This window comes from Bufo gargarizans, chromosome 8 (assembly GCF_014858855.1).
Source record: "Bufo gargarizans isolate SCDJY-AF-19 chromosome 8, ASM1485885v1, whole genome shotgun sequence".
Classification (NCBI taxonomy): domain Eukaryota; kingdom Metazoa; phylum Chordata; class Amphibia; order Anura; family Bufonidae; genus Bufo; species Bufo gargarizans.
Window position 1 is genome coordinate 172,847,654 of NC_058087.1, and position 27,985 is coordinate 172,875,638.

Sequence of the window (27,985 nt, forward strand, 5' to 3'; positions counted from 1 at the left end):
TCCTCCATACTGTGGTCCATAGTTTGTACAGGAGATTGCATATTTAGGACTATGTTCACACTGGTGTTAAGGTCTGTTGCCCTCTGACGGCCATAAAAGCATATTCTGGTGTAGCTGTCTGACCAAAATGAAAAATTTATTACAGGCAGGGGTTGTGTAAGAAAGAACTGTCACTCACCTTTTGACAGTCCTGCCTTCCCCTTTCATGTGACTGCTGCAGTCAATCACTGTGTAAGAATGGCATGTGACCGCAGAGGCTCAGTGCCTCTCTTGCACATAGGACCAATGAGGTCAGTGATTTGGTTGCAATGGCCATGTGAGTGGGAATGAAATATCATCAGATCCGGTCCAGCAGGAGCTAGGAGCCAAGGTGCTGGAATGGGAAGACATTCGAAAAGTGACAGATTTTTACTTACACATCCCTGCCCGTCATTCACTTTGGTTGGACAACCCCCTTAAAGGCTGTAGTTCTATTCAAGTTGATGCAGTTTTTTCTTTTACTTCAAAGCCAGGAACGGATCATAAACAGAGGACCAGTATAAAGGAAAAACTGTTTTTTCTTTAATCCATTCCTGGTGTTGAAGTCTGAGTGAAAAAACCTGTGCAAACCCAGCCAAGGAAAGACAAAGTGAAAAACAATTGCAACACAGATTATCACCACTAGGTGGCAATGCAAGTAAATTGCACTCACCTTTTTCATGAAAAGGGCTGTTCGAATACCCGGGGCCCTAGCCTAACTCTACAGCAGAAAACTACTACATGCAGTTGTGGTTTTGCACTGTATTTTGTCATACCACATAACCTGCCCCATCTAAGCCTGGCCTCGAGTTACTGTCTATGTAATAAAAAGGATATGAAACCTCACCGCTCAGTGTAGAGAGCGTTACATGAAACAGTTAAAGGGGTATTCCTGTTGTGTGAAGTTATCCCCTATCCATAGAATAGAGGATAACTATTAGATCAATAGGGTTCCTACCATTGAGACCCCCCAAATGAATGGAGAGGAGGGTCGGGCAGGGAGCAGAAGTTCACCTGCCCGACTGGCCGCTCCATTCATTTCGGGGGCTCAATGGGGTATGGTGTCTTTATTCATGTAATTGGTGGGAGATACAGCGGTAGGACTCCCATTGATCTATTACACCCAATGGGATGGATAGCTCCTATAGAAGTGTATAGGAACGAGCTGTCCCAATAAATTGAATGGGACGGCTTGGGTGCAATTACACCTGCTCACCGCTTGGCTTCATTTTATCTATTACTTTACTATGCAACATTACAGACATATAAAATAAGTTTTTTTTGTAACTTTACAATACAAAAGATTTCAAAGCTAAAAAAATTAGAAGCTAATTATGAACATTTTTGTACAAAATATTACAAAAAAATATAAGGTTGTGCCGTTTTATGATCGTCTTGATCTAGTAGCTGCTACGCTGATTCCTCTCCTCTGTCCTGTTCTGGTATTGCTCTGGGATGTGGAAGGAGTTTGGGAATTGGTCTGTGACAAACCTGTGAAGTATATAAATCAATCATTAATTCTGTATAATATTAATCCTGCTTTCTAGACAAAAAGATTTATAATATCATGATATTAGTAATCCATCTACTGCCAAAACTATGATATGAAGCGGTCTACTACTAAAGTGGATTAAAAACTATGGGCACCTTTACAGTGCAAAAATGAGTTTAACATACGCTAATGGTTAACCCTTGGTGCAACCTTAGCTGGAAAGGTTGCACCAAGTTTCAGTCTGCAATCCTCATTCATTTTCTGACCCCAAGATGTTCAGTTTACAACCTGCAACTGGTTTCAGACTTTTCTCACAAGGGTGTGTCCCTCTCCGTAACACATGCGTGTCCAAGATACTTTAGAACCAATTAAAGTCTGTGGGGCTATTCACAAGGCCATTTATTTTATTTTTTTCCAACAGCCAGTTAATAGCAGCTGTCAAAAAAAAAGGCGATGTGCTATTCTGAAGGTCAGACAAACCCCCAATGAAATCAATGGGCCCGTTTTAACAGTCATTTAGACAGGCGTGCACCCGTGTAATGGCTGTTAATGAATACACTATGTCAAAAAAGTGCCTTTCAGGGATGAAAATAAAAAAAAAATACTCAAACCGCATCCCCTTGCACTCAAGGTAACACTCGCTCCACACTGGAGGCAGCAGGACCGGCACCCCCAGCACTTCAGGAAAAGCAGGATGGATCTCGGGAGTGGCAGTGCCGTCCGGAACAGAAGAAGTAAGATCTTTCACTTATTTGATGTCTGAGGTTTGATGAAGATTAGGGGATCTGATCTGAGATCTGATGAGGATTGGGGGTGGATTGTCTGATGAGGATTGGGGGTCTGATCTGAGGTCTGATGAGGACTGGGGGGGGGGGTATTTTTGAGGAGTCCTAATGAAGATTGGGGGTCTGATCTGAGGTCTGATGAAGATTGGGGGTCTGATCTGAGGTCTGATGAAGATTGGGGGTCTGATCTGAGGTCTGATGAAGATTGGGGGTCTGATCTGAGGTCTGATGAAGATTGGGGGTCTGATCTGAGGTCTGATGAAGATTGGGGGTCTGATCTGAGGTCTGATGAAGATTAGCTAGACCCTCAGGCTGATGTTAAAAGCTGAGACTTTAGCCAATATATTCCAGTCAGGAACATATCGGAGCCCTGCGCACCCCGTCAAGGTATCTCAGTGTGGCGTGGGTCCTACCGCTAAACTAACTATTGTGTGTGAACACAGTCTGATAGGTGCTGAGGACCAACTCACAGCCAAGCTCCCACATACCTCCATAGTAAGATCCCTAATGTAATGGGAGCGCCACCTATAAAAGGCCATGTGACACCGGCTACCAGGTGCACCACAATGTTACCAGTGACAAGCATTAGCACATTCAATACATGGCCTAAATGGGAGGAAATGCTCAACCCCAAACACTGTAGCATGTTTATAACCAGGGGAGCAATTCCTCCGCAAGTGATCTGTTGCTAACGGCAATCCCCAGCAAAAATGCATACAATGGAGGATGCCAGTAGCGGACCACATGCACCACAAAAACATCCTACACAAGATGAAATAATGTGTAGATGAAAATATAAGAATGCATAAATCACTGAAAAATTGACCATACTGGCTAGACCCTCACGCTGATGTTAAAAGAGGAGACTTTAGCCAATATATTCCAGTCAGGAACATATCGGAGCCCTGCGCACCCCGTCAAGGTGTCATGTTTATACAGCAAAAAATATGGTACTTGACTGTACAGGCAGGCTTGCAAGATCCACTTTCAGTCAGGTATATAGATGGGGTTCCTAAGCAGGGAACCCCAACCTTATATGCCTCCATAGGGCATATGGACAAGGGCTGTTGCAATGGGTCACCCCCTTAAAATTCACAGAATTAATGCAGTTACATTTTTTAAGTGCATTCCTTTATAACCACATGTTATGCATGTCTGCATCATTCAAATACTGATCTTACTGGGAATTTCCTGCGACCATGCTTCACCACACTGGGGACAATGTGGCTCATTTTGTCCTTTGAAAAACTTTCCCAGGCAAGTCAAATGAATCTTGATGCCACAGTTATCACAGACCTGGCCCTAGAAACATAAAGAAAAGAACCTAAGGCAATTAAAGTGAAAATCTTTAAAGGGGTTGTCAATGATTTTGATATTGATGGCCTATCCTCAGGGTAGGACACAAACCACCCCCGCAGATCAGCTGTTTCCTTGTAGTTTCTGCACCGGAAGTAGATACCTGTGTCCCTTGTGTAGTGGACGGAGCTGGTAACTGCAGCACTGTTCCTATGGAACTGAATGGGAGCAGCGCTGTAGTTACCAGCTCTGCCCATTACACAAGAGACAGAGTTATGTACTTCTGGCACCGGAGCTACAAGGAGGGGTGGAGGAGAATAGGCCATCAAAATCAGAAACCTAGACAACCCCTTTAAGCCACATTAAATATATATCAAGGCCATTCTACATTGCAGGAGCCTTTGGATAACATGGAAAACTCTCAATGGCACAGGGAGCCTGCCGATGGATTAAAAAATAAATAAAATAATCCTTCTGAATTTTACAATCTATCGTTGCCATTAGTAAAACACATTATGTCCTTTCCACTTCACTTAAAGGGGTGTTCCAGAAAGACAACCTTTCTCCAATTAATAAAATGTATTTCAAGGAAACGCAATTCACTAATATCTACCAGGGTGTTACCTGAATAGTGACATTGCGGCAGATATTGCAGGTTTTGACTATGTCCTGGTACGTGCTCTGTATATAATGTTCCATTTCCATTATGCAGCGAGTGTGAAGGCTGTACTCTCCATCTTTCTAAAGATCATAAAATAAGGCAAAAAGGTCAACAAACATAAATGTGCAAAATGCCTTCTGCACCAATCTGTCATTGGATATATATAATTCATATAATGTTATCACATACAAGGTAAAACATGCAGTTGCTGGGGAATAAAAAGTGACACTGACATAAATCAACATTCCAATGACAGTTTATATGTGGGTCCCTATGTACTGACTGGTTCATTTTGGGTTTCTCTTGGTATAGTTAACACATCCATATTTAAAGTAGTCCAAAGAACTGGGAGTTTGAAAAAACTATCGATGTTTATTCATCTTATCTTAAAAAGTGTAAGTCTCAGCACTCAGACCCCCACCGATCTAAACTTTTGATACGTCTCTATGTCACATCCAAAGTTTTTTGAGAAGTTAATAACCATTGAATTAACAAAATAAATCAACATGGCGGAACACAATTGGTCCTAAAGTTTTGCACTTTTTAAGTCAAGATGATCATTGATATTTTTATTAGAATGTCAGCTGTATTGAACTACATTGAATTTGGATTTTTTAACATTTAAAATGGGACAGTCCTTGTGATGTGAGTCTTTCGTTCATGTTCTCTATTTGTTCCTATTTGTGTGCTTTCTGTATGTACAGTATCTATAAGCAAACACATCATCAACAATCATTGATAAGGGGAGCAGGAAGGTGCTTGGGAAGCACTGGGTCGCAATCATGTGCTTCTGTTAAATAGGACAGGTCTGTTTTAAGGCCGAATAAGTGAATTAAAGGAGGTGTCTGAACATTTAGAAATAGAAAAAAAAACTTCCAGCGTGTAAAAAAAAAGAATCCAAAAATTAATTGAAATAAATCAATTAAAACGTATATCCCTCGTGGTACATTGCTGACATGTTTCAACCGACTGCAACAGTCTTAATCTTATAATGCTAATCGATGTACAGGAGGGTAAGTGCTTTTTAACCCCTTAGTGACCAAGCTTGTTTGGGCCTTTATGACCAAGCGTTTATCTTCCTTTTATCATGGTCTCGTTCCAAGAGCTATAACTTTTTTATTTTTCCAACTATACAGGTCCTTCTCAAAAAATTTGCATATTGTGATAAAGTTCATTATTTTCTGTAATGTACTGATAAACATTAGACTTTCATATATTTTAGATTCATTACACACCAACTGAAGTAGTTAAAGCCTTTTATTGTTTTAATATTGATGATTTTGGCATACAGCTCATGAAAACCCAAAATTCCTATCTCAAAAAATTAGCATATCATGAAAAGGTTCTCTAAACGAGCTATTAACCTAATCATCTGAATCAACTAATTAACTCTAAACACCTGCAAAAGATTCCTGAGGCTTTTAAAAACTCCCAGCCTGGTTCATTACTCAAAACCGCAATCATGGGTAAGACTGCCGACCTGACTGCTGTCCAGAAGGCCATCATTGACACCCTCAAGCAAGAGGGTAAGACACAGAAAGATATTTCTGAACGAATAGGCTGTTCCCAGAGTGCTGTATCAAGGCACCTCAGTGGGAAGTCTGTGGGAAGGAAAAAGTGTGGCAGAAAACGCTGCACAACGAGAAGAGGTGACCGGACCCTGAGGAAGATTGTGGAGAAGGACCGATTCCAGACCTTGGGGGACCTGCGGAAGCAGTGGACTGAGTCTGGAGTAGAAACATCCAGAGCCACCGTGTACAGGCGTGTGCAGGAAATGGGCTACAGGTGCCGCATTCCCCAGGTCAAGCCACTTTTGAACCAGAAACAGCGGCAGAAGCACCTGACCTGGGCTACAGAGAAGCAGCACTGGACTGTTGCATGTCATTCGGAAATCAAGGTGCCAGAGTCTGGAGGAAGACTGGGGAGAGGGAAATGGCAAAATGCCTGAAGTCCAGTGTCAAGTACCCACAGTCAGTGATGGTCTGGGGTGCCATGTCAGCTGCTGGTGTTGGTCCACTGTGTTTTATCAAGGGCAGGGTCAATGCAGCTAGCTATCAGGAGATTTTGGAGCACTTCATGCTTCCATCTGCTGAAAAGCTTTATGGAGATGAAGATTTCATTTTTCAGCACGACCTGGCACCTGCTCACAGTGCCAAAACCACTGGTAAACGGTTTACTGACCATGGTATTACTGTGCTCAATTGGCCTGCCAACTCTCCTGACCTGAACCCCATAGAGAATCTGTGGGATATTGGGAAGAGAAAGTTGAGAGACGCAAGACCCAACACTCTGGATGAGCTTAAGGCCGCTATCGAAGCATCCTGGGCCTCCATAACACCTCAGCAGTGCCACAGGCTGATTGCCTCCATGCCACGCCGCATAGAAGCAGTCATTTCTGCAAAAGGATTCCCGACCAAGTATTGAGTGCATAACTGAACATAATTATTTGAAGGTTGACTTTTTTTGTATTAAAAACACTTTTCTTTTATTGGTCGGATGAAATATGCTAATTTTTTGAGATAGGAAATTTGGGTTTTCATGAGCTGTATGCCAAAATCATCAATATTAAAACAATAAAAGGCTTGAACTACTTCAGTTGGTGTGTAATGAATCTAAAATATATGAAAGTCTAATGTTTATCAGTACATTACAGAAAATAATGAACTTTATCACAATATGCTAATTTTTTGAGAAGGACCTGTATAGCTTTATGAGGGCTTGTTTTTTTACGGGACAAGTTGTAGTTTTGAATGGCACCATTTTGGGGTACACATAACTTTCTGATTAACTTTTATTAACTCTTTCTGGGAGGGAGATGGGGAAAAATAGCAATACTGCCACTGCGTCTTTACATTATAAATTTTACGGCGTTCATTTTTCGGTAGAAATAACATATCTTTATTCTCTGGGTCAGTACGATTACAGTGATACTAAATACTTATAATTTTTTTTAAGTTTACCAATAAAACCCCTTTTATTAACCCAAAAAATGATTTTGCATTGCCACTTCACAAGACCCATAACTTTTTGATTTATTTTTCTATGGAGTTGTGTGAGGGCTTGATTTTTGAGGGACAACTTGTATTTTTCATTGGTATCATTTTAGAGTAAATTCCGCTTTTTGATCGCTTGTTATTACGTTTTTTTTTTCGGTGGAAACTAAGAATAAATTATAAATTCTGTTGTTGTTTTTTTTTACAGCGTTCACCATAGGGGATAATTTATGTAATATTTATGTAGTCCGGGTCGTTACGGATGCGGCAATAGAAGAAAAAAAAGCATATTTTTTTATTTTATGGATTTTTTAAAATTTAATAAATGTGTATTTTGTTTCTATTTTTTTTACTACTTAAAAGTGCAACAAGGGGACTATAATATACAGTATTTTGATTGCTTTTAAAATGTAATGCATTATCTCTATAATGCATAACATTTCAATAGCAATGCTATTCAAAGATTGACCAGAAGGCTGCGCCAGAGAGGCACAGGCTGCACCAGAGAAGCACAGCCTGCTGGAGAGAAAGGCAGACAGGCTCAGGGCCCTGAACGGAAGCAAGGTAAGCTTCCCAACACATCAGCACCCCGTGATCGCATTTTCGGGGTGCTGATGGGAGACAGAGGGAGTCCGCTCCCTCTGTCACCACTTTACATGTAGCGGGCGCCATTGCGCCCGGCATGTAAAGGGTTAAACAGCCCGGATTGGCACTCCTGCCGGTCGGGGCTGTTAGAGCAGGGCCCCGGCTCTCATGTGAGAGCCGGGTCCGCGCTCCCCGCTGCACGGGGGAGCCGTGCAGCACTTAGACTGGGCCGCCGTAAAAACACGGCGGCCCAGCCTAAGGCCCCTTAGTGACCGCCGTAAAAAGGAGTATGGGTGGTCACTAAGGAGTTAATGGATTTATTTCAATTAATTTTGGGATTTTATTTACACACTGGACCCTATTTCTGGATTACTGGGTTGTGAGCATGCCGTGGATCCAAATCCACATTATAGGGGATGCCTCTGATAAGTGGGGGTCCAATGGCTGATAACCCCACCAATCACAACAATGAGGTCCTGTCTCCCCCCGTTATAATTGCAGCAGTGGTTGAGCATGCACACAGTGCATAGAGAGCATACAGAGATGAATGGAGTTGCAGTGTGGATGCTCAACCACCACTCCCCATTCATATGGGAGACAGCCTCTTTAAGTATGCAAAAAACACAATATTTTGATCGGTATGCAATTCTTATGTATGATGTTGTAAGTATCTAGGAGCGGACAACTTACCTCAATCAGCCACTTTTCTTGTACAAAACTCTGAAGTAGTTGTTCAACATCCTTTTTCTTCATTTTCTTGGTTTGCAGTTGGTCGGCAAGGTTTAAAATGTTTGTCGAAGACGCAAACCCATTGTCCGAGTCTATTATCAGATCCATCTGCTCAGGGTGGAATGTGAATAGAGATGAAAAGAAACAGAAGAAACAAAGAATTATATTTTCAGACTTCAGTGTCACTGCAAAATTATATTTACAAGGAGTCAGACCACGTCCACAGTAAAGAACATTTCACCCGTTCGGACATTACAATATCAATACCTCGCTCTGTAGCGGTGCAATGGATCAGAAGAAAATTAGTACAATGACTTCTCCTAAACATAGTTCCAGGGGTGAAAAACTGAACATTGCAAAAAAATAAAAAAATTAAAATAAAGCAAATGGTAAGTCAACTGCTTGTACAGTACTAGTAATCACTGCAACCCTATGCAAATCCTCTGCAGAATTTACTTACTACCCCCGACATCTTCAGATATTTAAAAACTGAAGCCCTTCAGCCCAATATAAATATGAAATATCAATGAATATTTTATGACAAATCGGCAGGCGCATGATGCACACTGCATGTCATATAGACACCTCCAGGCTCTGTTTTTCCAGACCCCACGACAGCACCACAGAGAGAGAGAATCTGACCCCAGGGACAGGAAACCTGCAGAATAAAAAGGTGGAGCCTCTCCCCAACCTCAGTGGTTTACAGAGCGCGAGAGTGACTCCAGGGAGGTAATAAGGAAGGGTGCTGTCGTGGGGTCTGGAAAATCTGATTACCGGTAATTGTAATAATAATTTTTCTCTTCCCCCACGACAGCACCACAGAGAGAGATTACAAAGAACGGGGGGGCACCACTTGAAGAACCCTGATACCAAACAGGAGATCAGAGGAAGAATTCAGTTGGAGACAATAGTGCTTGTAGAAAGTTGAAGGGGCACATGGCAGCCTTGCCAGATTTGTTCAATGGAGACATTAGATCTTTCAGCCCAAGATGTGGAGACAGCCTTAGTGGAATGTGCCTTAAGAGAGCTTGGTAGAGGACTACCAGACAAGGAATAAGCTAGGAAAATGACTGATTTAATCTAACTAGCTAGAGAAACCTTTTGCGGCTACCTTTCCCTTGTTCCTCCCTGGGAAAGAGAAGAGGATTCCCTCCAATCCTTAGTTACATCTAGGTAATGCAAAAGGCATCTCCTAATGACAGTGTAACCTACTATCCTCTTGAGTCTTAGGATAAGAAAAAAAAAAGGTTGAAAGTACAATTTCCTGAAGTCTAATAACCCTAGATGGGACCTTTGGCAAAAAGGCAGGATCTGGTTTCAGGACCACCCTATCATCAGCAATTGACATAAAAGGGGGGTTTAAAGGAGAGCCTGGATCTCGCTGATCCTTCTGGCGGAGGTTAAAGCAATTCATAAAACTAGCTTGAAAGTAAGGAGTTTTACAGAACAGGAAGACAATGGTTCAAATGGTTGATGGGTCAAAGTATTCAGAACTAAGTTTAAATCCCACGGGGCCATTTTACCGGTAGAATTCTGTCCACTGCTTTAAAGGGAACCTGTCACCGGGATTTTGTGTATAGAGCTGAGGACATGGGTTGCTAGATGGCCGCTAGCACATCCGCAATACCCAGTCCCCATAGCTCTGTGTGCTTTTATTGTGTATAAAAACTGATTTGATACATATGCAAATTAACCTGAGAGGAGTCCTGTACGTGAGATGAGTCAGGGACAGGACTCATCTCAGGTTTATTTGCATATGTATCAAATCGGTTTTTATACACAATAAAAGCACACAGAGCTATGGGGACTGGGTATTGCGGATGTGCTAGCGGCCATCTAGCAACCCATGTCCTCAGCTCTATACCCAAAATCCAGGTGACAGGTTCCCTTTAAAGAACCTTTCCACACATGGGTTAGAGGCAAAGTTTCTATGAAAAAGGGCAGAGAGAGCAGATACCTGAACTTTTAGAGTGCTTTTAGCTAGTCCCCCTGTCAGCCTTTTCTGCAGAAATTCCAGGACTTGTAAAACAGAGGTTTCCGATGGTACAGAACCTGACATGACCCCTAAAAATTCAAGGTATTTTCTCCAAACCCTAGCATAAATTCAGTTACCGCCTTTCTACTTTTTAACAAGATGGACACTAGGGCCTCAGAAAACCCGTTTAGTGAATAGGGCCCTTTCATATTCCAGGCCGTTAGATGCAAACCCCTGACGTCTGGATGACACACTGGCCCCTGTTCGAGAAGATCCGGAGTCTCCAGAAGTATCCAAGGGTCTGATATCGACATAGTCTTCAAGAGGAGATAACCAAGCTCTCCTTGGCCAGAAGGGGGCTATTAGTATCATTCTCACTCCCTCATTCCTGATCTTTTTGAGCACCAGTGGAATCAATTGGAAAGGAGGAAAAGCATAACCCAAGGGGAAATTCCACTTCAGGAGAAGAGCATCTACCCCATACGGCAGGGCTCGACAAATCCTGGGTATTTGCCCCTGCTTGAAAATAGGCCCAGCGCACCAGCAGCCGGGCGCAGCCACTGGAGAGTTAGGACCGCGAGGAGCAAAATGAAACCTTTTTTTTTTTTATCACGTGCGCCCAAGCTCGGACTGCCACCCTGCCCGGACCCCTCAGCTTTCGGCTCCATCGTGGTTTGGCCACTCTCTCTCGCCGTCTAGCGGTCGCAGCGTGCTTAAGTCGCCGTGCGTCATCTCCAGGGCAGTTGAAAATGGCGAAGTCCGGCCGGTACTTATGTGATAACTGTCCAGCAGACATCGGAGCCCGTGTCCCGGTGAGAGAGCCTCGGCGGGGGAAGATTAGTTAGTGCAGGGGAGGCAGAGCGGGAGCCCAGGTAGCGGCGCTGCACTCGCTGACAAGTGGAGGGAAGACAATCAGCCCATCATCATTCCTCCTGCTGTATACAGCAGGGGACATGATCGGGCAGCGCAGCATCCCAGGGCACCAAGTGCTGCCAGGTCCCTTCACGGCCGGCTCTGCGGCGGTAAAAGATGCGCTCTGCACTTATCCGCCAGGCTCAAAGTTTGTAATGTCTGCCTGCTACGGCCATGAACCCAGCGGGGAGCTGCACTCCTGCTGCAGTCATTAGGCCGGAGCTCCTGCTAGCCACAACTGGTGGCCATTCCTGCACTATCCCTGCAGTTACCATGCGGCCATTTCTTAGTTCTATCCCTTTCTAGGAAAGCTGGGTGACAGCCTGTATACCACACAGAAAGCCAGGTGGCAGCTCCTAGGAGAGCTGTGTGGTATACAGGCTGTCACCCAGCTTTCCTGGTCTCCTGAGGAGAATATATCTCAGTATAGGAACATTTAGATACGTTATCGTATGATTTACCCATTCAGGAGTCTTGGAAAGCTGGGTTGCAGCTCCTATGAGAACTAAGACTACTGAATGGCCAAATCATCTGATGACTTCTCTATATGTTCCCATACTGAGATATGTTCTCCTCAGGAAAGCTGGGTGACAGGCTGTATACCACACAGGTCTCCAGGAAAGCTGGGTGACAGGCTGTATACCACACAGGTCTCCTAGGAGCTGCCATAAGACTCCTGAATGGCTAAATCCTCTGATAACTTCTCTATATGTTCCCGTAGTGAGATATGTTCTCCTCAGGACTAGGAGACCAGGAAAGCTTGGTGACAATCCATGAGAGAGCTGGAAGGCCCCTCAGTATTCCTCGGGTGATTCCAATGGAAATATTTTCCACAGAGGATTACCTGTTGTGGATTTTTATCAAACTCTACATGTAGCGTGTGGAATTCAGCCACGATCAGTTACACATGGTGAAATCCTATATTACCACGGTGCGGATTTGAATTGTGCACAGTAGGTTCATTTCCATGTGGATTTTATGAAGTGTGAGGATTTTTGGTAAAATCTTATCCATTTTGCTGGTGTTTGCTGCAATACGCTGTGGATTTCATAGCTGCAGTTCTATGAGATGAATGAGCCTGGACCAAACATCCTGGGGAAGGGATCTCCATTCAGTCAGCTGCAGCACAAGGATTATACACACAGTGACGTCACAGTGCAGGGATTATACACACAGTGACGTCGCAGTACACTGATAATAAACAATGCCCATGTTGTTTGGTTCAAGACTTCTTTATATGTTAATTTAAGAGGTGTTATTTTTGTCGCTGAAAATAAGGCTTTATAAAGGTAAAAAAAAACGGTTCCTAACTTTTTTAGCTGGCTCCTAGATTCCAAGGAAATTTGTCAAGCCCTGCCATACGGGGATTCCTTCGGGTTAAGAGAACAAAAACGGTCCACCTTCCTGTTTGCTCTGGTGGCAAACAGATCGATGGAAGGAAGACCCCATAACCTGACTGATTTTAAGACTTCCTAATTTAGTGACCACTCCCCCTGTCTCAACTGGTGTCGACTTATTAGGTTCCGAACCCATCCCCCCCACTTCTTCCTATGCGGAAAGGAAGAACTTTAGTCTCCCTCCCACAGAACTTCTGGCGTCATTGTTGTTGGGATGGTTTCTTAGGTTGAGAGGAGGAATTTCCGAACAAAAAAAAACTCTGCTCCCAAACCCCCTAGATATGGAATTCTGGCTCTTTTCGCTACCACAACTTTTCCCCGTGAACCCTGAGGAACGAAAGGGACGTCTAGATTTAGAGATGGAATTGGAGGTAAAACCTGTAGAGACACCTGGAAATTTCATTTTTTTAATCTGCTGCCTTCTCTAAAAGGGAGTCTAATTCTGGGCCAAACAAGAATTCTCCCTGACAAGGGATACCCCATAATCGTTGTTTGTTCCTCTCAAATTCTTTAACCATAGAGCTCTCTGAGCTGAATTGGAAAGAGAGGAGGCCTGAGCTAACAATCTAATAGAGTCCACAGAGGCATCAGCCATAAAGTCTGCTGCCTTCTGTAAAGGTAGGGATAGAGTCTAAGATTTGTTCTCTGGGGCATTTATCACGAATCTGGTTCTCCAACATCTCTAACCAAATGACCATCGATCTGGCTGCAACCATAGATGCTACACTAGGTCTAAAAGCGGAGGTGGATGCCTACCATGTACTTTTAAGGCAGGAGTCAATCTTTTTATCTAACGGATCTTTTAGAAATCCCATGTCCTCGAATGGAAGGGAGGAATTTTTTGATATCTTGGAAATGGCAACATCGATTTTTGGTGCCTTATACCAAGAAGAAGAGGCCTCTTCCTCAAAGGGATATCTTCTCTTAAAACGCCTAGGGTTAAATACTTTCTTATCTGGATTTTTCCATTTTTTACTAATGAGGGCAATAACGCTCCTATGTAAAGGGAAACATCTGTGTTTCTTCTCTTGAAGCCCTTCAAATACAGAATCAACCATTGACTTATCTTTTACATTCTCTAGTTCTAAAGTGTAACAAATAGCCTTTAATAGTTTGTCCGTATCTTCCACCGGAAATAAGTGGAACGCACGCCACCGGAAGTGCGTCACATGGAACGCACATGCTTACCGGAAGTGTCCTCGTGAAGCACACTCAGCCGCGCTGCCCTCAGAATTCACACACCGGAAAATGCCTCGTTTAGGCCCGGGACCTCTACCGGCACCTAGGGTCCTGCCAGCCCAACCTATGTGCGATAAACCTCAGCAGGTATGTTACCAACTAGTCCTCGAGAATCTCTGGGACTTGCAGACTAGCGGTACCTGAAAGAAAACTGCAGGTTCCCCGCTCCAGGGACAGGAAACCGCTGAGGTGGGAGAGAGGCTCCATCTTTTTATTCTGCGGGTTTCCTGTCCCTGGGGGGGGATCCTCTCTCTCTGTGGTGCTGTCGTGGGGGAAGGGAAAATATGACTTCCTAAATTAACACATACTGTACAAATCATCAGGTCTGCGACTAGTTCCTCACATGTGCTTTACACTTATTCAGTCTGGGGGAGCTTGAAGTCACTGATGTGACACTAAAGGAGGATTCCGCTTTTATAGGAGGACTGAATACATTACGTAAAAAATACAGAACTTACCGTCTTTCTAAATAACTCCAGTTCATTCTCTGTGTGGTCCACTGCCATCTTTGTAACTTCATTTTCCGCAATGTTAACCTAGAGAATAAGAAGCATAAAGAAAAGCTTAAAGGGGTTGGCCACTTTCAGGCTACTTTTATCCAGTGTGTATGTATGAGGACTATATGGCACATACTATATAGCTTTTGTTGATTTTCTGTGCAGTTTGTCCCCTTGTTGGGCAAATCTTCTCCACACAGGAGACCTGTCCACAAGATGGCCACTGATGGAGGGTCATGTGACCATGCAAAAATTACTCTAGACACATCACTCAGCCTTCTTCCCTCAAATACACATCTGCCCTTGCAATGTTGACAGTTTAGTGTATATACAGTGTATTTTAATGGAGTGGAGTGAGTGCTTTGCCTGATGACACGACCCTCCATCAGCAGCCATTTTGTGGACAGGACCTGTGTGGACAGCACAAAATACTTGGCCAAAGTCTATAATAGTAAGTGCCGTATAATCATCGTACAAACACATTGATCGACAGTTGTTGGAAAGTGGCCAATCCCTTTAATTAAAGGGGTCAGAATGGCATAAAAAATATAATAGGCCACTCCAATTCCCGTGTTCCTGTTACAGCCAGCGATAGGCTGAGAGGCCATATTTCTATATCAAGGGGGACAAGGAGCAAGAAACATTAACAGGAGGGTCTGACTTATTTTACTTTACACCATTCTGACTTTTTTTGTAGATAATTTTCCCAGCCAGCGAGCCCCTTTCATGAGGCTTGTACAAGTTGTCTACTGGAGTTCGCTGTATCTACCCATTAGCTGAATCAGATGGCTGAACAGCACAGCATAAGGCAGGAGAACGCAACGTACCAGAGAGTAGTATCCTCTCCCATCATTTTCATCCGTTCCCTTCCTAATCTGCATGAACAGAGGCTGCAAACGTTTGTTGATAACGCCCACAAAATCGTCCAGCTTGTCATGCATGTAGTGAGCTGAAACAGGAACACATGAAAAGTGAATAAAAAACAAACAAAAAAACAACACTTTTACTATTCAAGCAAAATCATTAAAAGGCCCTCAGTGAGGGCAGCATAGTGCAGCTGATAACTGTCTGATCGGTGAGGGTCCGACCACTAGGATCCCCACTGATCACAAGAATAGGCGTTCTGTGTTCACCTTATATGAATGACGCGACGGGCATGCACGCACCTTGCTTCTCCATTTTCGCTCTATACATAGCCAAGTACAGCACTTCTAGCAGTCAACAAATGGTTAACGGATATGGGGAAACAAGCTCCTTCAATGTCCCTATAGTGGGCACCCATAAATAATTTCCCCAGTAACGAACTGACTTTTATATAACATAGATTATAGAAAAAAAACAAAAAAACTAATGAGTCGTTCTAGCCCAAATATGCAAAAAAAAATGTCATACTCTATTGACACAAAATATGGATAAAAACATTAAAAAGATGAATCACATCAACAAGAGAAATGCGGCAGTCCTGAAATATCCAAAAATAACATGTATAATCCAGACGTGTATAAGTCACAGATACAACATAAGGCCTCATGCACACGACCGTTTTTTTTTAAGGTCCGCAAAAACGGGGTCCGTAGGTCCGTGACCGTTTTTTCGTCCGTGGGTCTTCCTTGTTTTTTGGAGGATCCACGGACATGTAAAATGAAAAAAAAATCTAAGTCAAGTTTGCCATTGAAATGATAGGAAAAAACGGACACGGATCACGGACACGGATCACGGACACGGATGCCAATCTTGTGTGCATCAGTGTTTTTTCACGGACCCATTGACTTGAATGGGTCCGTGAACCGTTGGCCGTGAAAAAAATAGGACAGGTCATATTTTTTTCACGGCCAGGAAATACGGATCACGGATGCGGCTGCCAAACGGTGCATTTTCCGATTTTTCCACGGACCCATTGAAAGTCAATGGGTCAGTGAAAAAAAACGGAAAACGGCACAACGGCCACGGATGCACACAACGGTCGTGTGCATGAGGCCTAAGACTGTAGACATACATGTGTCTCGGCAGGGCATATGCCAGTTTGTAAAACGGTGCTACAAGCAAACAGGAACAAAATGGAGGGAGGTAATCATGTGTACCTGTAATAAGAGCAATAGTCACAAGAGGATTGTATGTCTGACCCACAGTAATCATACACCTCCGGAGAACCGCACCCCCCAACGCACATTTTGGCGACACCTTCCTCTGGGGGCAGCATTCTCCTCATTAGGTATCATATTTAAATGAAGTCCGGTTGACCAGAATTGCAAAATTACCTGCCGAATAAATTATGCATTTTAACCCCTTAAGGACCCATGACGTACATGTACTTCATGAGGTGTGCGGGGCTCTGGGGGAAGATCGGGGTGGAATCGCGGCACAGTGGCTGCTCTTACCGGCAGCAATGAATGAGACCGGCACATCGCAGCACAGGAAGGTGTCAGAAGCTGGGGGGCGGGAGGAGGTCAGGGGACGGTGGCCGGTGCTGAACTGTGTCAGCACTGGTCACATCCGAGGTGAGGCCACCAGTGTTTTGGGTCCCCTGCCAGCGCTGCGATTGGCTGGAACAACGCTCCAGCCAATGGCAGCGCTATAGCTGCACAGGAAGAGGCTGAACTTCCCTGCATGCAGCCATTCTAGCTGGTGACTGCATGCAGAGAGGTTCTGTGCCTTTCTGTGCTGCTGTGGCTTGCTGGGACTTGTGGTGTACACCACTGCAAATTTACCCCTTTTCTGCTGAAAAGAAGAACATCTGGAATAGCTGCACAGATTTTTTTTTTCATTTGCAGCTGTTCCAGATCCCTCCGTCCCTGGCTTTCTGTTTGTGAGGGCTCTCACAAGCGGTCCAAAACAGATCAATTAAGAGTAAAAAGATATGAGGGGCACACCTGCAAATGGAAATCACATGAACCGCCAGCCAATACGTATGTGTAACAATTTATTTATTAACACCACACTATATAATATAAAATAAGGTGAGGATCCTCAATTCTAACATAAATACATACACATATCAGATACATAGAATTTATAAGTGACTATCTAATGGTTTTAGAGTAAACTAAATAGTATCAAGTTTGTCTATGTATACAAACTATATATGTTTCAAATGCGCAGGGATTGATGCGCACTACCTCTATTGGGATCTGAAAGTTCAGGCCGTAGTCAGTAATTGCATAGACAGTCTTGAACATAAGATATCTTCACAGCATGTTTGCATTCTAATGCACAGATCAGTTTGCATTCTAATGCATTCTAAATGGAAAAGGATCCGCTCAGAATGCATCAGTTCAGTCTCCAGTCCGCTTTGGAGACAGACACCAAACCGCTGCTTGCAGCGTTTTGGTGTCTGTCTGATGAAACTGAGCCAAACAGATCCGTCCTGACACACAATGTGAGTCAATGGGGACGGATCCGTTTTCTCTGACACAATAGAAAACGGATCCGTCCTCCATTGATTTTCAATAGTGTTAAAGACGGATCCGTCCTCCATTGATTTTCAATAGTGTTAAAGACGGATCCGTCATGGCTATGTTACAGATAATACAAATAGATCCGCACAAAATGCGAGTGTGAAAGTAGCCTAAAGTTAGTTTTTTTTTAAAGGGGACCATGACCATACTAAATAATGTTTGTTTACATATATGTGACATTTTGTATTTTATTTTTATTCATTTTTTATTCATTTCTTCTTGTAATATCCATTGCATTTATTAAATGTGTATTAGATACTGTGAGCCAGCTATTTTTTATACAGTATAATACTGGACTTACCTTTCTGTACCTCACAGCAATGTTTATGTAAAGTCCTGACAGCGGAGCCTTCCATTATCCCATGGGACATCAGTACTTGAAGGAATCGCCGATGGCTGTCGTTCAGGGCCATTCTTCACTGTGGAATAAAGTGCAGAAGACATTCACTATAAAGCACGAAATTTATCGGGATGAATGGGGGTCAAATACAGTGACGGACTTTCTCTTGATTTGACTGTTAAAGGGGTTCCCCAGCATTCAAAACAAAAAATTAAAAGAAGATCAATAAGAAGCGTTACTCTCTTCAACAGGCCTTTAAAAATTTGCAAAACAGGGTCTTGTGACATTTTTGATGCCAAAAAGTAGGGTAGCGATCTTAGCAAATGACCCCCCATTATCTCCTAACATGTCTCTAGGAGGGGAAAATGAAGTTTGCACACAAAAATTTACCTAGATGTGCAAAATACAGAATAATAAGCCTGAAGAGATTAAAACAGACAGCATACCGAGACTGGCTGGGTCATCAGTATCTGACCAGCAGGGGTCCGTAACCCGGGACCCCCTCCAATTAGCTATTAGAGAAGACACCGGTGCTCACAGCTTAGCCTAGGTCCCATCACTTTCATCAGCCACGTGGCCGAGGAGCAGTGAATGGGGATAAGCTTAGTACCAAGCACAGCCGCTATACAATGGACGGCCCTGTGATTGAGGAGAGCCGATGGCTTCTCAACCAGCTGACCTGGGTGTCAGACCCCACCAGATACTGAAGACCACTCCAGAGGATGGGCGATCAGCATAAAAGCCTCTGAAAACCCCTTTAAAAGATGGGGCAGCAGCAGTAAATATAACAGTCAGACTCAGTCCCCCTGCCACATCCAGTGCTGCCCTCCAGTCCTCCCCACTGATGACTGTTTTCCTGGCTGCAGCTGTGACATCTTGTAAATACCACATCACCGCCTCAGCCAATCACTGATCAGTAGTCACGTCCCATATACTGCTGAGGTCAGCGATTGCAATCAGCATTGAGGAGGACTGGAGGGGGACAAGTATGACTTCCTTTGTTATTTTATACTGCCCCAAGTTTTTATTCATCTTGGAAGTCATCTTTTTTGGGAGTATATATTTGGCTTTTTTTTTATTCCACCACACAGTAGGGTGCTGTTCTCACAGGCTTCTCTATGGGACTTTAAAAACACCAGACAAAAATTATTTTTTAAAGGGGTTGTCCGGCCTTTGAATACAAGGCACTTACTAACGTATTGCGATTGTCCATATTGCCTCCTTTGCTGGCTGCATTCATTTTTCCATCACATTATACACCTGCTCGTTTCCATGGTTACAACCACCCTGCAATCCATCAGCAGTGGTCGTGCACCAGCATGGTCCTGGCCATCAGAGAGGCCGGAGCTTTTTCCTATATAGTGCAAGTACGATCGTCGCTGCAGGATTGCAGGGTGGTTGTAACCATGGAAACAAGCAGTGTATAATGTGATGGAAAAATGAATGCAGCCAGCAAAGGAGGCAACATGGACAATCACAATACATTAGTAACTGCCTTGTACCTTCTCTACATGATAAATGCCATTTACTGGAGTGACAACCCCTTTAAGGCCTCATGCACACGACCATTGTTTTTGTCCGCATCCGAGCCGCAGTTTTTGCGGCTCGGGTGCGGACCAATTAACTTCAATGGAGCCGTGTGCTGTCCGCATCCGTTGCTCCGTTTTGCGGACAAGAATAGGCATTTCTATAATAGGCCACCCGTTCCGTAAATTGCGGAAGGCACACGGGCGGCTTCCGTTTTTGCAGATCCGTGGTTTGCAGACCACAAAAAAACGTAACGGTCGTGTGCATGAGGCCTAAGGCAGGGATGTCCAACCTGCGGCCCTCCCAGCATGCCTGGACAGCCTATAGCCATTAGGGCATGCTGGGAGTTGTAGTTTTGCAAAAGCTGGAGGACCGTGGGTTGAGCATCCCTGACTTAGGCTACTTTCACACTTGCGGTATAGCCTTTTCCGGCGGGGTAACAGTCTGCCCGTTCTGTGCCGGCGGAAGTCCGCTCCGGCTCTATTCACTATAATGGGGGCGGGACGGAAACTACATGCTGCAGTTTTCGTCCGGCCGCCTCTCATCTTGTCTGCCGTGCTACGGCCGGACTTCCGGACCGCCCCACATTATAGTGAACGGTGCCGGAGCGGACTTCCACCGGCGCGGTAGCACGGATCGGGCAGACTGTTCCCCCGCCGGAAAAGGCTACCGCAAGTGTGAAAGTATCCTTAAGGCCTCGTTCACATTTCCGTGTCTGTTTGACAAACGTGAAAATATACCGTACGTCAGATACGATCCATCTTGCGTCCGATTTATTTCATGGACCCAAAGATTGTAATGGGGGTGCTTGGTCTACGTCACAGGCCACAGTAGGGCATCTCTCCGTGATTTTTTTTATTTTTTTTACTGAACCACGGTCAGTAAAAAAAAAAACGATGCGTGAACACACATTGCAAACCATGGGTACGTGCGCTTCCGAGTTTTCTATGGACAACGCACCTACCCATTGACTTTAATGCCGTTCGTTCATTGGTATTTTTTTTTTACTGTGGTTCAGACAGTGAAATCCAGGAATGTCAACAAGGTCTTAAAGTGCTACAACAGGCGGTTATAAACACTGCAACATAAAGAAAGCCTGAAAAACAGAGAAAAAAAATAAAGAAAGCCTGAAAAATAAAGACTGAAAAACACTGCAAAAAAAAAAAAAAAGGCAAGGCGTTTTTTTTACCCCCAGACAACATGGGCAGCACATGACCAGAACTGATTTCCGACGCCCTGTGTGAACTGGAACTTGCACATTTCTATCCCCCACTCATTACGGGTCAGCTGCTACCTATACTGTAATATATTCCTGTACTGAACACCACACACCCCAATCCTCCCCCCCTTCACCCTGTGACGCAGCAAGACGCCCCACACACGTACGGACAGTTCACACACACTACCAGCAATTGGCGGGACCGCAGTCTAAGAAGAGAAGTCGTCATTTGATCCGCGCCTTCCCCTAAACGCGCAGGCGCAGTGCCGAATATCCTAATGCGCATGCGTGGATGCTTCACAGCTAATGCGCATGCGTGGATGCTTGCCAGCCCTACGAAGGCCGGATGCAGTATACAGATCGATCACTAGAGGGCGACAGACCACCAGAAACTGGCAGTGTTGCTCCTCAGCAGTGAAGGTGAAGCTCGTTTGATGTTAATTTTTTTTTTTTTACACATGCCCAAAGAAAACACTGGTTCATCAGTGATTTGGTGGACGAAATATAGGAAATTTTGCATTATCTGCAGTATAATATTGAAAAATTGCACCCATTACTGAGACAATCAAATATAGAAAATGCTAATTTCACCCCAATGTCAGTTGAAAAGTTATTAGCCACCCCTTTGCACAGTAGACTGTAGTGTCCCTTTAAGACCAATATAATGTCACCGCCATATTGTGTCCCCGCCATGCTCATAGTGAGAAAAAAGTCCCCGTTTGAATTTACAGTAGATGCAGCCTAGCGTTCCTTTCCTGTGTTAGTATTTTTGCATCTTGGTTCTGCTTTTTTGGCTTGCTGGACTTTTTGGTTATATCAGCGCTGGTCTCCATGCTTATTTTCAGCATTTTGTAAGCTAATTTCAGAAGTAGACGATACCCCGGGGAGGGCATGAGTTCAGGGCTGAAAGTCCCCTTACTTACGTAACACATCGACTGGAGCACGACGAGAGGCTGAAACGAATGAGAACTAATACAAAAAGGAAAAAAAGAATATAAGGATCGGATGTGAAGAGCCAAAAGTATAAAGGAGCCGCCTGGGCTGGAGTCATGCACACAGCTATACTATAAGCGTGGCACCTATAGCCTCACCATATAGTGACATAGTGACTGAATAATACCGCCATACAGTAGATGAATAATACAGGCATGCAGTGAAAAATACCACCATACAGTGACTGAATAATACAGTCTTACAGGGACTGAATAATACCACCATACAGTGCCATTTTGCATCACGCCAGCATCACCGCTCCGTCTCTGTTATAGCCAGTAGGGGCGCTCTTCAGAGAGCAGCGCTGCTGAAATCTCATTGCCATGGTAACCTGGCCGGCCGCTGTGTACTGCAGTACCGGCCAAATGGAAGTGATGCTGGGATGTCTGAAGTCATGACATCACGGGTCACGTGACTCAGACGTCCCATGTGATCTGTGGGGTGCCCTATTTAACCAGGCATCTGCTGGCCACAGTTGCCTGCGATTAAGGTCTCCATTCCTGATATACCTGGCTATATTGCTTTCTGACCTCTAGATTTTTGCACCCCGGCATGTTTTCATACAGAGGCTGAATAATACCACCACACAGTTACTGAATAACACCGCCATGCAGTATCTGTAAAGAATAAATCAAGGCAACTGGACCTACTGTAGATTTCTTGAAAACGTTTCACTCGTTCTTCCAACGAGCTTTCTCAATTCTGAGTGACTGTACAAGAATTCTCAATCCACAGCGAGAAAGCACCACAGGGTGAGGCTGAACAACTTCGCCTTAAAGTGTCTGCAGCTCCGGCCAGTGCCAAACCACCTCCTTCAAACTTGACTAGAGAAGAAAGGAAGGCGGTTACATCCCTGAAGAAAGACACAAACATCACCATCCTGCCTGCGGATAAAGGAAGATGCACGGTTGTGCTTAATACGTCTGACTACGATGCCAAGGTGACCACACTCCTGGATGATAACAACACATATGAGGCCCTAAGACGAGACCCAACCAGTGGCTACAAGAAGAAGGTTATAGAACTACTACAACAACTAGAAAAGGACAAAATCATTGATCGGGCCATGTATCATCGCCTCTACCCTGGGGAAGCCCCTCCATGTATTTATGGACTTCCTAAGATGCATAAGGATGGGACCCCTCTCAGGCCAATTGTCAGCAGCATCAACTCTGTGACCTACAATGTGGCAAAATACTTAGCCAGAATCCTAGCGCCCTTGGTTGGAAACACACAACATCACATACAGAACTCTCAGGATTTCACCACCAAAATCCAGAACTTGGTATTGGGCACAGAAGAAACAATGGTCTCCTATGAATTATGATGTTACATCCCTCTTCACCTGCATACCCACTACAGAGGCAATTGAAACAGTCAGGAAACAGTTGCTACTAGACAACACCTTAGGCTGCAGAACAGAACTTAGGCCAGACCAAGTGTGTGCCTTACTGGACCTTTGTCTGAGTACCACCTACTTCAAGTATAAGGACAAGTTCTACAAGCAAAAACATGGCTGTGCTATGGGATCGCCAGTCTCGCCTATTGTAGCGAACCTGTATATGGAGGAAGTAGAAAGGAAAGCCCTGACCACTTTCAAGGGAATTACACCGAGTCATTGGGTCAGATATGTGGATGACACTTGGGTTAAAATTCATAAACAAGAGTTACAGGCTTTCACCTGACCACATCAACTCAGTGGATCATAACATCAATTTCACGCGGGAAGATATGCAGAACAACAAACTGGCGTTTCTGGACTGTCTTATAACAGTGGAAGAGGGAAGGAAGCTGGGAATAGAGGTCTATCGAAAACCAACACACACAGACCAGTACCTGCTGTTTGATTCCCACCATCCTCTAGACCACAAACTGGGAGTCATCCAGACTCTACACCACCGGGCAGAGAAAATTCCCACCAGCACAGAGGCCGAGGCGAAGGAATTCAAACACCTTAGAGGGGCACTTAAAACTTGTGGGTATCCAGTTTGGACCTTTGTCAAAACAGAAGGAAGGAGAAGAAAGACCACCAAGACTACCAGTAAGGGCGAGAAGCATGACAGACGCAAGAATATGGTTATGCCATATGCAGCTGGGGTGTCTGAGAAACTCAAAAGGATTTTTAATAAACATCACATTCCTGTCTGCTTTAAACCCAGCAACACACTGAGGCAACAACTGGTTCACCCCAAAGACCCAACGCCTAAACACAAGATGGACAACATTGTGTACGCAGTCCAGTGCAATGAGGAATGCTCCGAACTGTATATCGGCGAAACAAAACAACAACTACATCAGCGTATGGCCCAGCATAGAAGAGCCAAAACCTCTGGTCAAGATTCAGCCGTGTACTTACAACTAAAAGGAACAGGTCACACCTTTGAAGACAGTCAAGTACGTGTTTTGGATAAGGAGGCCGATTGGTACAAACGAGGTGTGAAGGAGGCCATCTACGTAAAAATGGAGAAGCCAAGCTTGAATAGAGGCGGGAGGGGGGGGTTAGACATCTATTGTCTGCCACATACAATGCTGTCTTGACACCTTTTTTTGGGAGGTCATTATCACCTACTGACTCCAATTAGGATAATGAAATCAACACCTTTGACCCCATGCTGGGTATAATGACCTCTGACCCCATGCTGGGTATAATGACCAGATATTGATTCAGTTACATATTTATTCCCAGAGAATTCTTGTACAGTCACTCAGAATTGAGAAAGCTCGTTGGAAGAACGAGTGAAACGTTTTCAAGAAATCTACAGTAAGTCCAGTTGCCTTGATTTATTCTTTACAGATATACCATGACCTGGATAAATGAGAACCTTCACAGACACCACCATGCACTGAATAAAGCTACTATGCAATAACTGAAAAATACTACCATACACTGAATAATACAGCCATACAGTTACAAATACAGCTGTACCGTAACTGAATAATACTGCCATTCAGTGAACGGAATAATACCACCATTCAGTGACTGAATAATAGCACCATACAGTGACTCAATAATACATCCATTTAGTGACAGAATAACACAATCCTACAGTGACTCAATAATATATCTAAACAGTGACTGATTTATATCACACTATATGTCATTTACTAACACCCCCATACAGTGAGTGAATAGTTGTCACGGCGCGGTGTGTGTGGTAAACTCCACACCGAACACAGGAGGGAAGGGAAAAGGTACTGGGCCTGGAAACTAGGGAAAGGTCGCCACCAAGCGAATACCTAGACAGAGCCCTGACTACTATCAGTATGAACAGACCTCGATGGTAGGAATGTTTATACGCCAGAACCTAGAGCCCTATATGACCCTAAAGGTCCCTGGAGATAGTGTCAAGACAAAAGATGACCTGTTCCTTCCCAGCTGAATGAACAGTAGACTTCCTCAGGCCTAATACCAAAAGATAGGGGAATACAACTAACTATGAAAATAGAAAAATACACTTAACTCCGAAGTACGGAGAACCAAACACCAGCACTTCCACAACCAGAAAGGAGCTATTAATCGCATAGCATGATGGGTGAGACCAGACTAAATAGAGGAGTTAGAATGACCACTTAAGCTACACCTGAGACAAGAGGTGTGGTCATAACCAGCAACAACACAAAAACAAGTGAAACCAAAGAGGCTGTCAGATCACATCACGTGCAGCCAGTCTCTTAGATCTTCTGACCCCTGTCACAGGAGAGACTGTGACAATAGTACTGCCATACACTGATTAAATAAAACAAACTCATTCACCCTCCCTGTTGCCTCCATTTGCACCATACTGTCATGATTACTGGATTCAAAGACGGACATATACTTCTAACTTTATGACTCCCAGAATGAGTAAAAACACTGTGTGCCCTACCATTACATACTTGCATTGGTGTGGCGGTGTTGTGGTTGAGACATTGCAGACTGGGCGCTGTAGTAGGCGTGACGGTTTGCACTTTGTGGTTCTCAAGAGAAGACAAAAGGAAGTCAGCACGGAGGCAAAGTAGAGTGGATGGGTGCAAACAACAGGTAGCGGTGCACTCAGAGCCTGTTTTAGACAAAATGTGGCCCTGGGCAAAATCAAAAGAGGGGGCCCACATCTAGTAATAATGTGCTAAAATCACAGTCCGACACCCCCGCCGATCAGCTGTTTGAAGAGACGGCGCGTGCTGTTCACTGCTGCTGTCCCATAGACATACAGCAGCAGAGCAGGAAGAGAGAAGGGAGACGGCACGTGGGCACGCTGTCTCCTCAAACAGCTGATCGTCGGGAGTGCCGGGTGTCAGACCCCGCCGATCTAATATTGATGACCTATACTAAGGATAGGTTATCAATATGAAAAAACCTGTTGAACCTCTTGAAGCTACCCCCAATACTGTGCCTGTTCTGCTCCCCCCCCCCCCATGTCCACAAACACTATACTCATTAGTAATGGTGCCCCCAATAGTGATAATACTCCCCAAGATAGCCCCCATTAATAGCAATGCCCTCCATGTTGCGTCAAATAATAATAACGCCCCTACAGTACTCTAGTACTAATAATATAACCATAATGCCCCCCAGTGGCTCTAATGTCCCCCTGTAGTGCCCCCCACTAGTTCCAATATATAATGCTTCCCCCCCATAGTGCCAATATATATATATATATATATATATATATATATAAAATGTTCCACCGTAGTGCCAGTATGTATATAATGCTCCTCCATTCCTCCTCAGTAGTGCCAAGTATATATAATGATCTCCTTACTTCCATCCCTGGTGCCCCCAGCAGTATGGACATTTTGTATTAAAATTTAAAAAAAACTGCCTCCCTCCCATCCCCCCGCCGCTGCGATGCAGATCACAGTTTTATCTGTGGCTTGTGTTGCTGTGTCCCGATGCATGCGGTCCCAATGACATCACCATCACCACTCCTGCTCCGGGTCTCACTTGATGACGTCATTGACCCAGAGCAGGAGGTTGCAGTGATGTCATTTCGGCTTCTTGCTCTGTTCGTTATCCCGCTTTCATTTTGTAAAAAGTTGCCGACCAATGATCGTATGATGACTCTAAATGGCTTGCAAAGCTGGAGAGTCAGATGGCAGCATTCCTTGTTTGTCAAATGGGAAGTAAGGCTTGTCTTTATTGTATAAGACAGTGATAGGCAAACTGCGGCTCTCCAGCTGTTGCAGAACTACAACTCCCAGCATGCAAAGACTGCCTACAGCTTTCAGCCTACATCAGGGCATGGTGGGAGTCGTAGTTTTGCAACAGCTGGAGAGCCGCAGTTTGCCTATCACTGGTATAAGACCTTGCATGCAAATGTATCCAAAGATGAAGACGATGCAGGGGTATACGTCCGTCAGCTGATGTGCGGGTCTCCTATAACCATATGCGTTTCGGGGTCTATACCTGGCCCCTTCCTCAGTGAGCCATTTAGAGTCATCATACGATCATTGGTTGGCGACTTTTTACAAAGTGAAAGCGGGATAACCAAACTAAAGTCCTCCCAGTCAAGCGACTACCCGTTCCAGCAGCTCCAGCTGACAACTCGCAGTAAGATATTGCTGGTCTAGATACTGCAGCCACGTGGGACGCCACTGTGAGCGCGGATCGCACAGCATATTACTATTTCTATTATACGCTGGTGTCATAGTACACCGTTGAGTGCAACTATAATATTACGGTCAGCATTATTCACACCTATTCCTTGATACAATATATATGGGAGAAGATACAACAGTGATTGCTATGTGACATTCTATGTCCCAGGATCTGACAACCAGCATTGGACACTACACTATTGCTCTATAAATTGACAGGAGGTATAAGAGGAAAGGACTACAACTCCCAGCATTTCCCTGGCACTTACATTGAATCCATACTTTTTCACATGCA

The 27,985-nt window shown here is 44.3% G+C and overlaps 1 protein-coding gene and 1 pseudogene across 3 annotated transcripts; one reads left to right on the forward strand and one right to left on the reverse strand.

The window, feature by feature from the left end:
• Positions 1-105: 105 nt before the first annotated feature.
• On the reverse strand, positions 106-27,978 carry NSMCE1 (NSE1 homolog, SMC5-SMC6 complex component). Of its 3 annotated transcripts, none has more exons than XM_044304054.1 (8): positions 27,960-27,978; positions 18,336-18,453; positions 15,407-15,528; positions 14,541-14,618; positions 8,521-8,667; positions 4,216-4,332; positions 3,477-3,597; positions 106-1,509 (listed from the first exon to the last, which is right to left on the reverse strand). In XM_044304054.1, the coding sequence occupies exons 2-8, from the start codon at positions 18,445-18,447 to the stop codon at positions 1,403-1,405; spliced, it is 804 nt and encodes a 267-aa protein (XP_044159989.1). In that variant the 5' UTR covers positions 18,448-18,453; positions 27,960-27,978; the 3' UTR covers positions 106-1,402. The 3 variants fall into 3 exon arrangements, with proteins under 3 accessions (XP_044159989.1, XP_044159986.1, XP_044159988.1); XM_044304051.1 differs by lacking the exon at positions 27,960-27,978 and adding an exon at positions 21,308-21,378; XM_044304053.1 differs by lacking the exon at positions 27,960-27,978 and adding an exon at positions 21,303-21,331.
• Positions 20,822-24,638, forward strand: LOC122945492 (annotated as a pseudogene).
• Positions 27,979-27,985: the final 7 nt, after the last annotated feature.

Bases quoted from the DNA above. Each gene is read 5' to 3' on its own strand.
- NSMCE1 (XM_044304054.1), bottom strand. From the start codon at position 18,447: ATGGCCCTGAACGACAGCCATCGGCGATTCCTTCAAGTACTGATGTCC. The intron at 8,668-14,540 runs GTAAGTTCTGTA...CACCCTGAGCAG, and splicing joins TGGAGTTATTTAGAAAGACG to ATGGATCTGATAATAGACTC. The intron at 1,510-3,476 runs GTAAGATCAGTA...TATACTTCACAG, and splicing joins ATGGTCGCAGGAAATTCCCA to GTTTGTCACAGACCAATTCC.